Source organism: Oryctolagus cuniculus, chromosome 18, assembly GCF_051225735.1.
Source record: "Oryctolagus cuniculus isolate XC-2025 breed Fujian yellow rabbit chromosome 18, ASM5122573v1, whole genome shotgun sequence".
NCBI classification, from domain to species: Eukaryota; Metazoa; Chordata; class Mammalia; order Lagomorpha; family Leporidae; genus Oryctolagus; species Oryctolagus cuniculus.
This window is the reverse complement of record NC_142884.1, coordinates 11389692-11404522: the sequence shown is the minus strand read 5'-3', so window position 1 is coordinate 11404522 and position 14831 is coordinate 11389692. Positions and strand designations below refer to the sequence as shown.

At 58.1% G+C, this 14831-nt stretch overlaps 2 protein-coding genes across 2 annotated transcripts in view; both read left to right on the top strand.

Annotated features, from left to right (window-relative positions):
* Positions 1-6: 6 nt before the first annotated feature.
* Positions 7-740, top strand: INAFM1 (InaF motif containing 1). Its single transcript, XM_051837398.3, has one exon. The coding sequence runs from the start codon at positions 150-152 to the stop codon at positions 531-533; it is 384 nt and encodes a 127-aa protein (XP_051693358.1). The 5' UTR covers positions 7-149; the 3' UTR covers positions 534-740.
* Positions 741-12339: 11599 nt separating this feature from the next.
* Positions 12340-14831, top strand: part of C5AR1 (complement C5a receptor 1) — a 13203-nt gene continuing 10711 nt past the window's right edge. Inside the window, exon 1 of the mRNA XM_089320520.1 lies at positions 12340-12722. The gene's annotated coding sequence lies outside the window, so the exon portion shown is untranslated. The remainder of the gene's footprint in view (positions 12723-14831) is intronic.

The window sequence follows — 14831 nt, the reverse complement described above, 5'->3', positions numbered from 1 at the left end:
GCTCGGCGGAGGCGGCGGGGGAAGCCCGCCCTGCGGGGGCGTGACTGTCCCCGGCGGGGGCGGAGTCTCAAAAAATCGCTTTAGAACGCGACCCCGGGGAGGGGGCGGGGCCTTGCGGGCCGCGGCGCGGGGCTGAGTGGGTTGCGGCGATGCGGGGCACGAGCTGCGTGGGCGGCGGCGGCGAGAGCCCGGGCGGCTCCGGGCTGAGCGAGGGCCCGCGCGGCCGCTGGCTGCGTCTGGCGCCGGTCTGCGCCTACTTCCTTTGCGTCTCGTTGGCCGCCGTGCTGCTCGCCGTGTACTACGGTCTCATCTGGGTGCCCACGCGGGCCCACGCAGCCCCTGCCGGCCCGCCGCCCAGCGCTCCGGCCCCTCCGTGTGCCGCCCGCCCGGGCGCGCCGCCTGCACCGGCGCCCGCTGCTGCCTCCCTGTCCTGCCTCTCCGGAGCCCCGGGCGAACCGCGACCCCAACTCGAGCTGCCGCGGAGCCGCCGCCGCCGGACGCCGGGGGCCGCAGGGGGCCGAGGCCCGGGGTAAACCTCCCGCAGCAGCCCGGGGCCCCTGGCCGCGGACGCGCCGTCTTCCCGCAGAATGGGGCGAGGGGCGCCGGGAGCCGACCCCTTCCTGGCCTCTGCCTCCCGCCCCTCCTCCCACGGGGTTCTGAGCGCAGAGCCCGCAGCCCGCGTCCCCCTCCCTGACGTCCGTGTCCAGCTGCAATAAACCGCAGCCCGCTGCCTCGCGCTGTGTGTGTCTTGTCGTGTCGAGTCGTGTCGTCGGCGGTGGTCCGGCCTTTGCTGCCCCCTTGTCGGGCGTCTCCAGGGATGGGGGCCCGAGGTGCAGGGCCGGCCAAGGTCAGCCAGTGGGAAGGACCTGCCGGGGTGCGGGGTGGGGGGAGGGGGGGCTGGGATCGGCGCCTCTGTTCCCGCGGGGAGGCCGGCGGGGGGTGGGAGGGCTTCGGGCAGCACCCGGAGGTCTGGGCTTTGCCTTAGCAGTGGGGCCGTGGCGGGGCGCGGCGTTGCCTTCCTGGCGGGGGGTGGGGGCTGGCGCCACTCTGCCCTTATGGACATCAGAGAACAAGTGAGTGACAGGCCGTGCTGCCCCGGGTTGGCGCGCGTCTCGTAAGCCGAGGCTGAGACACTGGGGTCCGACCCCTGGCGGAGGCGTGAAGGGGGCATGGGGTGGCTCCGGGCAGGTCTGGAACCCAGTATACAGGAAGTGCTTTGCCCACTAGAACCGGTGGCTTTCCAAGAAGCAGCTGAGCCTCTTTTTCTCAGACGGGAAAATCTGTGGCCAGAGGGGTTGGGAGCGGCAGCCCCTGGGCTCGGCACCCCCTCCTCCCGGCGCTCCCCAGGGGCTGGGCGGGGGAGCGCGTGCAGGGAGCCAGCTCCCTCTGCAGTCGGCAGCGGCTGTGGTCAGAGGCACTGATTTGGGGGTCAGGCTGCAAATCTCAGCTCTTGCTCGCCATACCTGTGCAGGTCTGTAAAGCCAAGGACAGGCGTGGTGCGGTAGGATTAGATAAGGTGCTACCCCCCCACCACCCCAGCCCCCAGCCCCCAGCCCCCAGCCCTCAGGCCTTTTAGCCTGCAGTGAGGTCCCCGGGGAAGGCAAGTCAGCCCGATGCCTGAGACCAGATGTGAGCGAGGGGCGGGCCCTCACATCTCTCCCCACTGGCTGCCCCCTCTCGACTTGGCAGCTGTCGGCCCAGCCCCATGTTTCTTCATCTTTTCTGTTTTTTAATTTTTTTTTTCTGCGGTGGGGGGAGGCAGAGAAGGAGTGGGGGAAGGGGAGCGTCTCCCATCCACTGCATCCCCTAAATGAAGCTGGGGCTGGGCCAGGAGCCCAGAACTCCATCCGGGTCTCCCATATTGGGGGCAGGGACCCAAGCACTTAAGCCATCGCCCACCGCCTCTCAGGGTGGACGCTAGCAGGAAGCTGGAGTCAGGAACCCGAGCTGGGACTTGAACCGGGCACCCGGCCGTGGGCTGCAGGTTTCCCAGTCTCCCAGCCCTGCACCAGACCCGATCGTTCTAATGCGCTCCCTCTACCTCCCGCTCTCTCCTCTTCCTGATGTCTGTCAGCCTCACCCGTTCTGTCTCTCCTGTGACTCACTCCATGCCCTGTCCCCGAATGTTGCCCCCCACCCCGCTCACCCCAACACCTCCCCCCTCCAGTCCCCGGCTTCCCCTCCCCTCCCTCCTCTGTCTCCTCTCCTCTCCTCTCTCAGTCTCCATCTGTATCTCTTGATCTTTCACTTAACAAATCTCTGAGCATCTGCTCTGAGCCAGGGTTATTTTAGACACCAAGGAGGCGGCAGTGAGCCCAGCAGGCTGTTGGAACGGCCCCATCCGAAGGGAAACGGGTCGGCGTGTGCACAGCGGGGGAGCAGCAGGGCGGGGGGAGGGGGCAGAAATGCAAAGGCCCGAGGCTGGAGGCGCGTGGCTGGTGCAGGAGTGGGGGGGGGGGGGAGGAGATCATGGGCGGATTGTTCAGGTCCCTGCTGTGCATTTTGGCTTTTCCTGGGAATGAGGTGGGAGCCTCGCAGGCCCCCTGACTGCCGCTAGGGGAGCGATGGTGCGAGCCTGGAGCTAGGGAGGGGGCTGCTGCCCTGGCTCAGGTGAGGGGCAAGTGAGGCTGGAGCATAGAAGTTACAGTGTTTAACCCTTTTACTGCATCGAAAGATGTTTATTTGATTTGAGATGCAAAGAGACAGAGGGAGAGAGATCTTCCTCCCACTGGGTCACTCCCCGGGTACCTGCAACAGCCAGGGCCGGGCCAGGCTGAAGCCAGGAACCCAGAACTCCAGCCAGGTCTCCCTGTGGGTGGCAGGGGCCCAGGCATTGAGCCATCCCATGAGCAGGAAGCTGGAGTCAGAAGTGGAGCCAGGAGCCAAACCAGGCTCTGGTACTGGCATCCTAAGTAGCGGCTTGCTGCTGCTCCGGACACCTGCCCCACTTTGAACTATTTTAAGGTAAACAGTGGCACCAAATAAACTCACATGCTGTGCAGCCGTCACCATCTGCAGACTGTCGGCAGTGTCCCCAGCTGAAACCCTGTGCCTGTTAAACCCCTCACCCATCCCTCTGCCGCCGCACCCCCCGTCCTCTAAGGATTTGCCTATTCCGCACGATCCGTATAAAAGGATCCATACAATACGTGGCCTCTCGTGTCTGGCTGGCGCACCCAGAGCTTCCTGTCTTCAGGCTTCATCCATGCTGGGCCAGGAGTCGGTGCTGGCTCCTTTCCGCGGCTGAGTGACAGCCCAGCGTGTGTGGGCAGGACCACCTCTTGCTCGTCCCCGATAAGCTGTGGTGGACGCTGGCTGCTCCCACCCCTGGCTGTTGTGAACCATGCGGCTGAGAGGTGGAGACAGAGAGAGTCTTCAGCTGCTTCAACTGCTAGTTCACTCCTCAGATGGCCACAGTGGCCGGAGCCAGGTCTCCCACGTGGGTGCAGGGGCTCAAGCACTTGGGCCACCCTCTGCTGCTTTCCCAGGTGCATCAGCAGGGAGCTGGATTGGAAGTGGAGCAGCTGGGACTTGAACTGGTGCCCAGATGGGTTGCTGGCATTGCAGGCCACGGCTTTACCCTGCTGCGCCACAGCACCAGCCCCATATATATTTCTGTAAAGTATTTATTTATTTGAAGGGCAGACAGAGAGAAGGAGAGATAGGAAGAGAGAGGTCTTCTATCAGCTGGTTCACTCTCCAGATGGCCAGAATGGCTGGAGCTCGGCCAGTCTGACACCAGGAGCCAGGAGCTTCTTCTGGGTCTCCCATGTGGGTGCAGGGGCCCAGGCACATGGGCCATCGTTGGCTTTCCCAGGCCATAGAGAGCTGGACTGGAAGTGGAGCAGCCAGGACTTGAACTGGTGCCCACGTGGGATGCTGGCACTGCAGATGGAGGCTTAACCTGCTATGCCACAGTGCCGGCCCTCAGCTGTCTTTTTTTTTTTTTTTTTTTTTTTTAATGATTAGTTAGTTGAAAAACAGAGTGACAGAGAGGGAGAGACAGAGATCTTCCATTTTTTGGGCCAGCACTGTGGCATAGTGGGTAAAGCTGCCCCCTGCAGCACCAGTAGCCCATATGAGCGCTGGTTCAAGTCCCTGCTGCTCCACTTCTGATCCAGCTCTCTGCTATGGCCTGGGAAAGCAGTGGAAGATGGCCCAAGTGCTTGGGCCTCTGAACCCATGTGGGAGACCTGGAGGAAGCTCCTGGCTCCTGGCTTTGGATCGGCGCAGCTCTAGCCGTTGCAGCCATATGGGGAGTGAACCAGTGGATGGAAGACCTCTCTCTCTCTCTCTGCCTTTCAAATAAATAAATAAATAAATCTCTGTGCCTCTCTGCCTTTCAGATAAATAAATAAATAAATAAATAAATAAGTAAATACATCTTAAAAAAAAAAAAGAGAGAGAGCTCTTCCATGTTCTAGGTGCCCCACATGACCACAGCAGCTGGGACTGGGCCGGGCTGAAGCCAGGAACCTGAAACTCCATCCGGGTCTCACACGTGGTTAGTGGGGCCGTCTTCTGCTGCCTTCCCAGGTGCATTAGCAGGAAGCTGGATCCGAAACAGAAGAGCTGGGACTGGAGCCAGCACCTGGACGTGGGATGCAGCGGCCAAGCTGTGCCACGGCGCCTGCTCCCGCCTGTTTCTGTCACGGGCACACACCTGGGCATGGGACAGCATCTGTGCACACGTGGAAGACATGCTGGCTGAGCGGGCGAGGGGTTGGGCCTGGACACCTGGGGTGAGGCCGGGGAGCCCCTCACCCCAGAGACCAGAGCCCCCCGGGGGGTGGGGTATTTGGGCTGCGGCGTTCCAAGCTTGTCTGCTGCTGCCTTGCAGGCTGGCTCGCTGAGTCTGTCCCCGCTCCCACAACCCTGGATTCCAGGATTACGCTGAGGAGGGGGACCCAGTGCTGGCTGCAGCCTCCCGGTGGGGGCCCCGCCCCCGGCGGAGGGTTCGTGCTGTCCGCCCGGGCTTTCGGATCTGGGAAGGGCTCCAAATGCTCTCCCGTACTTTGCCTCTCTGCCTCCATCTCCTTACCTGTAACAGGAGGCGACGCCAGCATCCCATACTGGAGCGCAGGTTGGGTCCTGGCAGCTCTGCTTTGGGTCCAGCTCCCTGCTGTTGTGCTGGGGGTGGGGGCGGGGCAGTGCTCTTGAGTCTGAGTCCGTCCTTTGCGTGGACGGGTGAGGCTGCTTCTCCCACCCTCTGTCAGAAGTGTGCTATTTCAGTGCTATTGTGTGTGTGTGAGTGAACTGTGTGAGTCTGCATGTCCGATCATGTCTCTGAGTTGGATGCAAGTGTGTTGTGTGCATGTCCAGTTGTGTTTGTGCCATCAAGTGCCAATGTGTGAGTTCAGCTTTGTGTGTGAGCACGCGTATGTGTGAACACGTGTGTGTGTGAGGGCACGCGTGTGTGTGTGTGTGTGCACAAGAGAAACCGTGGTGCAGCTGACGAAAAGTCCTCTCAGTCCCACGACTCCCCAGAATCACTCAGCAGCCAATACCTTTTACTTCCACTAGAGGTCGCCTGCCTACCTCGGCCAGAAGAAACTAATCTGCATTTTAAAACGTGTTCATTAGAGAGGCAGAGAGGCAGGACTCCCATCTGCTGGTTCACAGCCCATGATAGCCGGGACGGAGCCAAGCTGGAAGTCGAGAGCCTGAAACTCAATCCAGGTGGCAGGAACCCAAGGATCTGACCTGCTGCTCATGTCCGCACTGGCGGGAGGCGGAGGTGGGAGGCGGGAGGCGGGAGCCAGAAATAACCCAGGCACTCCGGCCTGGCAGGTGGGCAGCTTTGTTTTGTTTTGTTTTTAAATAAAGATTTGATTTACTTTATTTTGAAAGGCAGAGTGACAGAGGGGGAAGACACACACACACACACACACACACACACACGGCGGGTGGGGGGTGGAGAGAAAGAGAGAGAGCTTCCATCTGCTGGTTCATTCCCCAAAAGGCTGCAACAGCCGGGGCTGGGCCAGGTTGAAGTCAGAAGCCCAGGACTCAAAACTCGGTCTCCTACGGGAGTGGCGGGGGTCCAAGCCCTTGAGGACTGGAGCCCAGGTATTCAGATACCGGATGCCAGCATCCCAAGCAGCGTCTCGACCCGTGACCTCGCGCCTGTCCCAAATGCCCATGTCTGAGAAGTCTGGCTCGGTTCTCGCCACTGCTCCACCGCCGTCAGCCTCTGCAAAACCCACCGCACACGCCTGAGGGGGCGTGAACAAGCCCCAGAAAGCCCTCCCGTCGTCAAGGAGATCAGTTTGGCTTCACAGACCCCACGGCAGGGCCTGCTCCTCACACCCCTCTTGCTTGGCTAGGGAACCGCCCACCTGGGTGTGGCCTCTTTCCACCTGCGAAGCGGGGCGGGGCCGGGCGCCAGGACGACTTCCCGCCTTCCCGGTGAGAAGCTGGTCACGGTGGCGGTGGTTTCCTAGCACATTTCCCCAGCACCTGCGGGCTGGCCGAGGTACACCGGTTTTACATCTATGACATGCCTCCAGCTCACATAAAAGGGATGGCCCTAAACCTTGCTCAGGGCAGCTGTCCCTGGAGCAAGCCCACAACACCTCCAAAAGTGAGTGGGTACTTCCACTCCGCGCGCAAATAAACCCTGCCTCGCCTTCAATGCTTTTCTTGCCTGGGAGGGAAGAACCCAGCCCCAGCCCCCTCCCCTCAGTCACTGCCCTTGCAGGCTCGCTCTCGCCCCCCACTGATCCCCCTGGGCCAACATCCACACCACAAAGCACTGGTTCTTCATTTCTTTCTTTCTTTCTTTCTTTCTTTTCTTTCTTTCTTTTTCTTTCTTTCTTTCTCTCTTCATTTCTCTCTTCATTTCTCTCTTTCTTCATTTCTCTCTTTCTTTCTTCATTTCTCTCTTTCTTCTTTCTTTCTCTTCCTTTTCTTTCTCTCTTCATTTCTCTCTTTCTTTCTTCATTTCTCTCTTTCTCTCTTTCTCTCTTTCTCTCTCTCTCTCTTTCTCTCTTCTCTCTCTCTCTCTCTCTCTCTCTTTCTCTCTCTCTCTCTCTCTCTCTCTTCTCTCTTTCTCTCTTTCTCTCTCTCTCTCTCTCTCTTCTCTCTTTCTCTCTTTCTCTCTCTCTTTCTCTCTCTCTTTCTCTCTCTCTTCTCTTCTCTCTCTCTTTCTCTCTCTCTTTCTCTCTCTCTTTCTCTCTCTCTTTCTCTCTCTCTTTCTCTCTCTCTTTCTCTCTCTCTTTCTCTCTCTCTTTTCTCTCTCTTTCTCTCTCTCTTTCTCTCTCTCTTTCTCTCTCTCTTTCTCTCTCTCTTTCTCTCTCTCTTTCTCTCTCTCTTTCTCTCTCTCTTTCTCTCTCTCTTTCTCTCTCTCTTTCTCTCTCTCTTTCTCTCTCTCTTTCTCTCTCTCTTTCTCTCTCTCTTTCTCTCTCTCTTTCTCTCTCTCTTTCTCTCTCTCTTTCTCTCTCTCTTTCTCTCTCTCTTTCTCTCTCTCTTTCTCTCTCTCTTTCTCTCTCTCTTTCTCTCTCTCTTTCTCTCTCTCTTTCTCTCTCTCTCTCCTCTCTCTCTCTTTCTCTCTCTCTTTCTCTCTCTCTTTCTCTCTCTCTCTCTCTCTCTCTCTCTCTCTTTCTCTCTCTCTCTCTCTCTCTCTCTCTTTCTCTCTTTCTCTTTCTCTCTCTCTCTCTCTCTCTTTCTCTCTTTCTCTCTTTCTCTTCTTTCTCTCTTTCTCTCTTTCTCTTTCTCTCTTTCTCTCTTTCTCTCTTTCTCTCTTTCTCTCTTTCTCTTTCTCTCTTTCTCTCTTTCTCTCTTTCTTTCTTCTTTCTTTCTTTCTTTCTTTCTTTCTTTCGAAAGGTCTTCCTTCTGTGGTTCACCCTCCAATGGCCGCTGTGCTACGCCAATCCGATGGCAGGAGCCAGGTGCTTCTCCTGGTCTCCCATGCTGGTGCAGGGCCCAAGGACTTGGGCCATCCTCCACTGTACTCCGGGGCCACAACAGAGAGCTGGACTGGAAGAGGGGCAACCGGGACAGAATCCGGTGCTTCAACGGGACTAGAACCCGGGGTGCCAGTGCCGCAGGCGGAGGATTAGCCTAGTGAGCCGTGGTTCTTCATTTCAATCATGCAATTCTTCATGCCCCACATGGCCAGGTCGGTCCTCCTTCTCACCATCTCCTCTGTTGTGCGAGTGGGCGACATGGTCTTCATCTCCCCGAGGGTCTCTCTGGGGCTTGCTGGCCATGCTTGGTTAGCTCTGCAACAAGGGCGACAGTTTCTTGCAAGCCCAGTGGAGTCACTTCTGGCCCGTGGAGGAAGAGGGCGATTTTATGAGTCACAGAAGGAAACAATTCAGTGCTCCTTAAGCCCATTGTTTCCACATGATTTTTTTTTTAAAAGATTAATTTATTTATTTGAAAGGCAGAGTTGCAGAGAGAGAGAGAGAGGTCCTTCATCCACTGGTTCCTCCCCAATTGGCCGTAACAGTTGCACCAATTTGAAGCCAGGAGCCAGGAGCTGCCTCTGAATCTTCCCATGTGGGTGCAGGGGCCCAAGGACCTGGGCCATCTTTTCTGTTTTCCCAGGCCATAGCAGAGAGCTGGATAGGAAGTGGAGCAGCCGGGACTAGAACCGGCGCCCATATGGGATGTTGGCACTGCAGGCGGCGCCTTTACCTGCTACACCACAGCGCCGGCTCCATCCACATGATTTTTTAAAGCACTGATTCAGAGGTGGAATAGAGGAACAGATTTCTATTAATTAAAAAGACCAATAAATGTGGGCTGAAAGGTAATGACTGCTTCTGGCCGGGACAGAGACGCCGCAGGGCGCGCCAGCGCATGGTAGACACTGGCGGGGCCCGTGGCCATCACCATCGGAGCTGCCCCGGGTCCACTTGCCGCAGGGCTGGCAGCCTCTCCAGTGGGCTCCAGGGCTCTCGTGGTTTGCGTGAGCGCCCCTGAGCTCATGGAGCCCAGATGCACCCCCAAAGTGTGCATGGGCATTGAATGTCCCGCGGCGGTTTGGGTGTGTCTACCGCTGGATGCTCGGTCCCCGGCGTGGCGATGGGAGGGGAGGTATTTAAGGGGCGGAGCCTAGAGGAAGGGGGCGGGGTTGGGCCGTGGACGGAGACCCTGAGGCCGTGGGCGGAGCTATCTGCTGGCATCCCTCGGGGGCCACTTTCTCTCCCGCGCGGGGCGTGGCCGAGGGGCTGCTCGGCCTGGGAGCCCCCTGCCTCCTTGACCCGGGACTCAGTGCGCCTCCTTCCAAAGCACCGGGGCTTCAGGGCCTCCCCGCCTGCGTCCGCTCCCCTGGCCGCCGCACGCGAGGCTGCTCTTCTGTGGACCCCGCTCCGTTGGCAGCCCTCCCCGAGGGTTTTGTTGGAAATTAATTATTTTCAAGGCAGCGCGTCTGTGCTGCTCTCGGTTCAGCTGACCACAAACGCCCGTCCGCGCCCCCAAATCTCGCACCCTCCGAGGAGCCTGGCGGAGCCAGGGCGCTTCAAGCGTGTCCACAGGGTGGCGCCCTCTGCACGGGGAGAGCCGGAGGTGCTTTTTTTTTTTTTTTTTCCTGACAGGCAGAGTGGACAGTAAGAGAGAGAGACAGAGAGAAAGGTTTTCCTTCCGTTGGTTCACTCCCCAATGGCCGCTGTGGCCAGCGCACCGCGCTGATCCGAAGGCAGGAGCCAGGTGCTTCTCCTGGTCTCCCATGCGGGTGCAGGGCCCAAGCACTTGGGCCATCCTCCGCTGCACTCCCGGGCCACAGCAGAGAGCTGGCCTGGAAGAGGGGCAACCGGGACAGAATCCGGCGCCCCGACCGGGACTAGAACCCGGGGTACCGGCGCCGCAGGCGGAGGGTTAACCTAGTGAGCTAAGGCGCCGGCCTGGAGGTGCTCTAACGACTGCTCCTTGCCTAAAAGTCCCCAGGGTCACCTGGCACCTTCTTAAAAAAATTAATTGATGCATACTAATTGTGCGTATGAACCATCCACTCTCTGTCCCTCCCTCCCCACAGCCTTCCCAGGCTGTCCTGACCACGGTCCTATTCTCTGTGAGATCGATTTTGTTAGAGCGAGCGAGCAAGCTCTCATCACTGGTTCACTCCCCAAATGCTGCAATGGCTGGGACTGGACCAGGCTGAAGCCGGAAGCCAGGAATTCAATCTGTGTCTCCCACATGGGTGGCAGGAAGTCCACCAGGGTCTCCCGCGTGGGTGGCGGGGCATCTGCTGCTGCCCCAAGGTGCGTTAGCAGGGAGTGGGGTCTGAAGTGGAGCATCCGGGCCTGGGCATCGCAGGCAGGTGTTTGTTTAAGATTTATGTGTTTATTGGATAGGCAGAGTTACAGGGAGGCAGAGGGAGAGAGAGAGGTCTCCATCCACTGGCTCATTCCCAAATGGACGCAACAGCCTGAGCTGGGCCATCTGAAGCCAGGTGCAGGGGCCCAAGCACTTGGGCCATCTTCCACTACTTTCTCAGGCACATTAGCAGGGAGCTGGATGGGAAGTGGAGCGGCCGGGACTCGAACAAGTGCTCAATGAGATGTTGGCGCTGTGGGCAGCAGCTTTGCCCACTATGCCACAGCGCCGGCCCCCACAGGCAGCGGTTTAGCTGGCACAACTCTGGCCCCTACCGGTGATTAGAAAGACAGCCTGAGGGCCGGCGCCGCGGCTCACTAGGCTAATCCTCCGCCTAGCGGCGCCGGCACACTGGGTTCTAGTCCCGGTCGGGGTGCCGGATTCTGTCCCGGTTGCCCCTCTTCCAGGCCAGCCCTCTGCTGTGGCCAGGGAGTGCAGTGGAGGATGGCCCAGGTGCTTGGGCCCTGCACCCCATGGGAGACCAGGAAAAGCACCTGGCTCCTGGCTCCTGCCATCGGATCAGCGCGGTGCGCCGGCCGCAGCGCGCTGGCCGCGGCGGCCATTGGAGGGTGAACCAACGGCAAAGGAAGACCTTTCTCTCTGTCTCTCTCTCTCACTGTCCACTCTGCCTGTCAAAAAAAAAAAAAAAAAAAAAAAAAAAAAAAAAGAAAGACAACCTGAGGGGCTGTCATTCTGGTGCGGTGGCTTGAGCTGCCCAGACATCTTCCTGCTAAAGTGCTTGGAAGGCAGCGGAAGATGGCCCAGGTGCTTGGGCCCCTGCACCTGCCTGGGAGACCTGGAAGAAGCTCCTGGCTCCTGGCTTTGGGTTGGCGCAGCTCCGGCCGTTGCAGCCATTTGGGAAGTGAACCAGCAGATAGAAGACTTTTTTTCTCTCTCTCTCTCTGCCTCTGCCTCTCTGTAACTCTACCTCTCAAATAAATAAAAATCTTAAAAAAAAAAAAAAAAAAAAGAGGTGCTCTTGGGATGTGCATGCCCCGCCCCACAAGTCACTGCAGCTGCAGCCGAGGGGCCTCGGCTCATTGGCAGGGGGAGCAGCGAGTGGTGGGGGGCGCCACCTGGCCTGAGGTGACCAGCATGTCCTTGTATACAGTCAGGGATGACAGCGCCGCCGGTGGGCCCGGGCCGCAGGTGCGTGGGGCTCACGGGTTCTCCCGGTGTCTCGGAAGCAGCACTGATTGTCATTGTGTGACCGCGGCAGCTCTTCTAAGCCGGTGCAACTGTCCCCTCTTGGGAGTGTTTAGCTTTTGAATTAGGAAGTTCTTTTGAAGACGCCGCTACTGAACGTCTTCACCACTGTGTTCTTAGCGAATGTTAATTTCTGAAGTTCGGCATTTGTGGGTTTTTCTCTTTCCTTTCCTTTTCTGTCTCCTTCCTTGCTGCTTCTTGCTTTTCATGTACTTTCTCTAAATGCTGCTCATGCGCATTGTGTAGCAGAAGGACTTGGCTACTTTTAGGCTTTCTTGGTAGTAACCATTGTCAGAGGGCGGGCGGCGAACCAACCGCTTGTAATTTCCGGCTAAGCACATTGTTTCCAGCGTCAGCTGCTGTCCTTCCTGACTGTTACAGTCATTTGGAATAAAAATGAGACCCCAGACCCCCCACCCCCACCCCAATACCGGGAGCCCCTTCCAGTTTGCGCCCCTCAGAAACAGCTGCTGTCCTGGCTTATGGCACCAAAGTCCAGTTTTTACCCGACCTTGAACTTTATACAGTGCACAGGCTCTAGCCTCTGGCTTCTTGTTTGCTCAACATGATCACTGGGACTCAGCCATGGTACTTGTTGCACGATTAGTTTTGTTTTGTTTTGTAACTAACGGTGTTTGCATTCCTTTCCGTCGCTATAGAATATCCCTCTGTGTAAATACATGTGTATCCACTTCACTGTTGACGCACTGACGCACTCTTGGTTGGATTCCAGTGGTTGGTTACTGTAGAAGGAGCAGCCCTGAGCCTTCCAAGTGGGCTCTTTTGCGGCCCCAAGTCTGTTTCTGTGCTAGGTCGGTACCTAGGAGTGGGACCGCTGCGTCATGGGTTGGTCGTAGCAGAAATCATGAGGAGTTACCCAAAGTGGTTACACCATCCTCATTGCCTCCATCCTCCACTGCTTTCCCAGGCGCATTAGCAGGGAGCTGGACCCGAAGTGGAGCAGCCGGGACTCCGAGGTGTTGGCACTGCAGGCAGCGGCTTTACCCGTCGTGCCACAGCCCCAGCCGGGACCTGTCCTTTGAAACTGAGCAGACAGACCTCAGCCGGATGGCCCCTTGCTGCACACTCTGAGGGGAGCAGGCGAGGCTGCGTGCCACACGTATCCCCGCGGAAGTATTTCCCACGCAGAAATCTGCTAAGACACCCGGCCGCCGGATCTTGCTCTCGGGCCCTGGGTGAGTAACTTTCCACCCTTGCGAGGGCCATGGTGACTGCTGTGGCTGCGCAGCAGGAGTTTAACGTGGCCCCAGGAGAGACCCAGCCTGAGCGCCTGAGTCTTTGGAACGCCTCTTCTGGTAAGAGCGTCACAGCCGACAGTCCCCACCGTGATTGAGGCTGGGGCTTTGGGTGGCGTCAGCGTGACTAGCAGAGGGCCAGGGCCCCGAGATAGTCACGCTGGTGGCCGGCTGGGCCCGTGTGGCTGAGCCCTACGAGGTCTGGACGGGCACAGCCGCCCTCCGCTCAGTCTCCTGTCTTTCCTGATTTCAATCCATGCCCTTCACCGCCATGGGCCAGACCCGTGAGCATGATGGCTTCCGGGAGCTCTGAGACTTTCCGCAGATTCTCAGGGCGAGAGGGGTCTTGGGACCCCTGAGCTTGCAGCAGGTGTTGGAAGTGGGGGAAGGCGGGCCGGCTCGGGGACTGTCCGTGCCTTCGCAGTCACCTCTTTTGATAACGAGCAGCCCTGGAGATGCTGCAGGAGTTGACAGCTCTGTGTTCTGGAAGGCGAGTGTAGCTGGGAGTCCTCACCGCTCACAGCCCAGGAAAATCAACAGTGCTCCTTCTCTCGCGGGCGCCCTTGCTGGATTTCTTTCTTCTTCATTTTTTAAAAAAATATTTACTTGATTTGTTTGAAAGAGTTACAGAGAAAGGGAGAGAGAGAAAGACAGAGAGAGATCTTCCATCCACTGGTTCACTCTCCACATGGCTGCAGTGGCCGGGGCTGGGCCAGACTGAAGCCAGGAGCCTGGAGCTCCATCTGGGTCTCTCACGTGTGTGGCAGGGACCCAAGCACAGGGCCATCCTCTTCCTCTTCTGCTTTCCCAGGCACATGAGCAGGGAGCTGGGTGGGAAGTGGGGCAGCTGGGACTCGAACTGGTGCTCTTTCGGGCTGCCGGCACTGCACAGAGCAGCTTAGCTCTCTGCGCCACAGCACTGCCCACCCCCACCATGTGTGTCTTTTCTATTCCCGGCCGTCTCACTCTGGGTCTACCACGGCTCAAGCACTCAGTGGCCTCGGCTGGCTGGTGACTGTGGGTTAAGCCGCCGCCTGCAGTGCCAATGTCCTGTATGAGCACTGGTTTCAGTCCCGGCTGCTCCACTTCCGATCCAGGTCCCCGCTGACGCTAGCCTGGAAAGCATCAGAGGACGGCCCAAGTCCTTGGGCCCCTGCACCTGCCTCTCTCTGGAACTCTGCTTTTCAAATAAATGTTTAAAAAAATCTTTAGAAAAATAGTAAAATTTATTTTTATTTTATTTTATTTTTTGACAGGCAGAGTGTACAGTGAGAGAGAGAGACAGAGAGAAAGGTCTTCCTTTGCCATTGGTTCACCCTCCAATGGCCGCCGCGGCCGGCGCACCGCGCTGATCCGAAGCCAGGAGCCAGGTGCTTCTCCTGGTCTCCCATGGGGTGCAGGGCCCAAGCACTTGGGCCATCCTCCACTGCACTCCCGGGCACAGCAGAGAGCTGGCCTGGAAGAGGGGCAACCGGGACAGAATCCGGCGCCCCGACCGGGACTAGAACCCGGTGTGCGGCGCCGGCCAATAGTAAAATTTAAATAGAATAAGGCATTTTAGAGTGTACTTACCAATTTTTTTTTATCTGAAAAAATAAAAAGAAAAGAAAAGTGATCAGGCCAGCGCCGTGGCTCACTAGGCTAATCCTCCGCCTAGCGGCGCCGGCACACCGGGTTCTAGTCCCGGTCGGGGCGCCGGATTCTGTCCCGGTTGCCCCTCTTCCAGGCCAGCTCTCTGCTGTGGCCAGGGAGTGCAGTGGAGGATGGCCCAGGTGCTTGGGCCCTGCACCCCATGGGAGACCAGGAAAAGCACCTGGCTCCTGGCTCCTGCCATCGGATCAGCGTGGTGCGCCGGCCGCAGCGCGCTGGCCGCGGCGGCCATTGGAGGGTGAACCAACGGCAAAAGGAAGACCTTTCTCTCTGTCTCTCTCTCTCACTGTCCACTCTGCCTGTCAAAAAATAAATAAATAAATAAAAGAAAAGAAAAGAAAAGAAAAGTGATCAAGGACAAAAATGGGGCAATGGGTAAAATGTCCGTTTGGACGCAGG

Bases quoted from the DNA above. Each gene is read 5' to 3' on its own strand.
- INAFM1 (XM_051837398.3), top strand. From the start codon at position 150: ATGCGGGGCACGAGCTGCGTGGGCGGCGGCGGCGAGAGCCCGGGCGGC.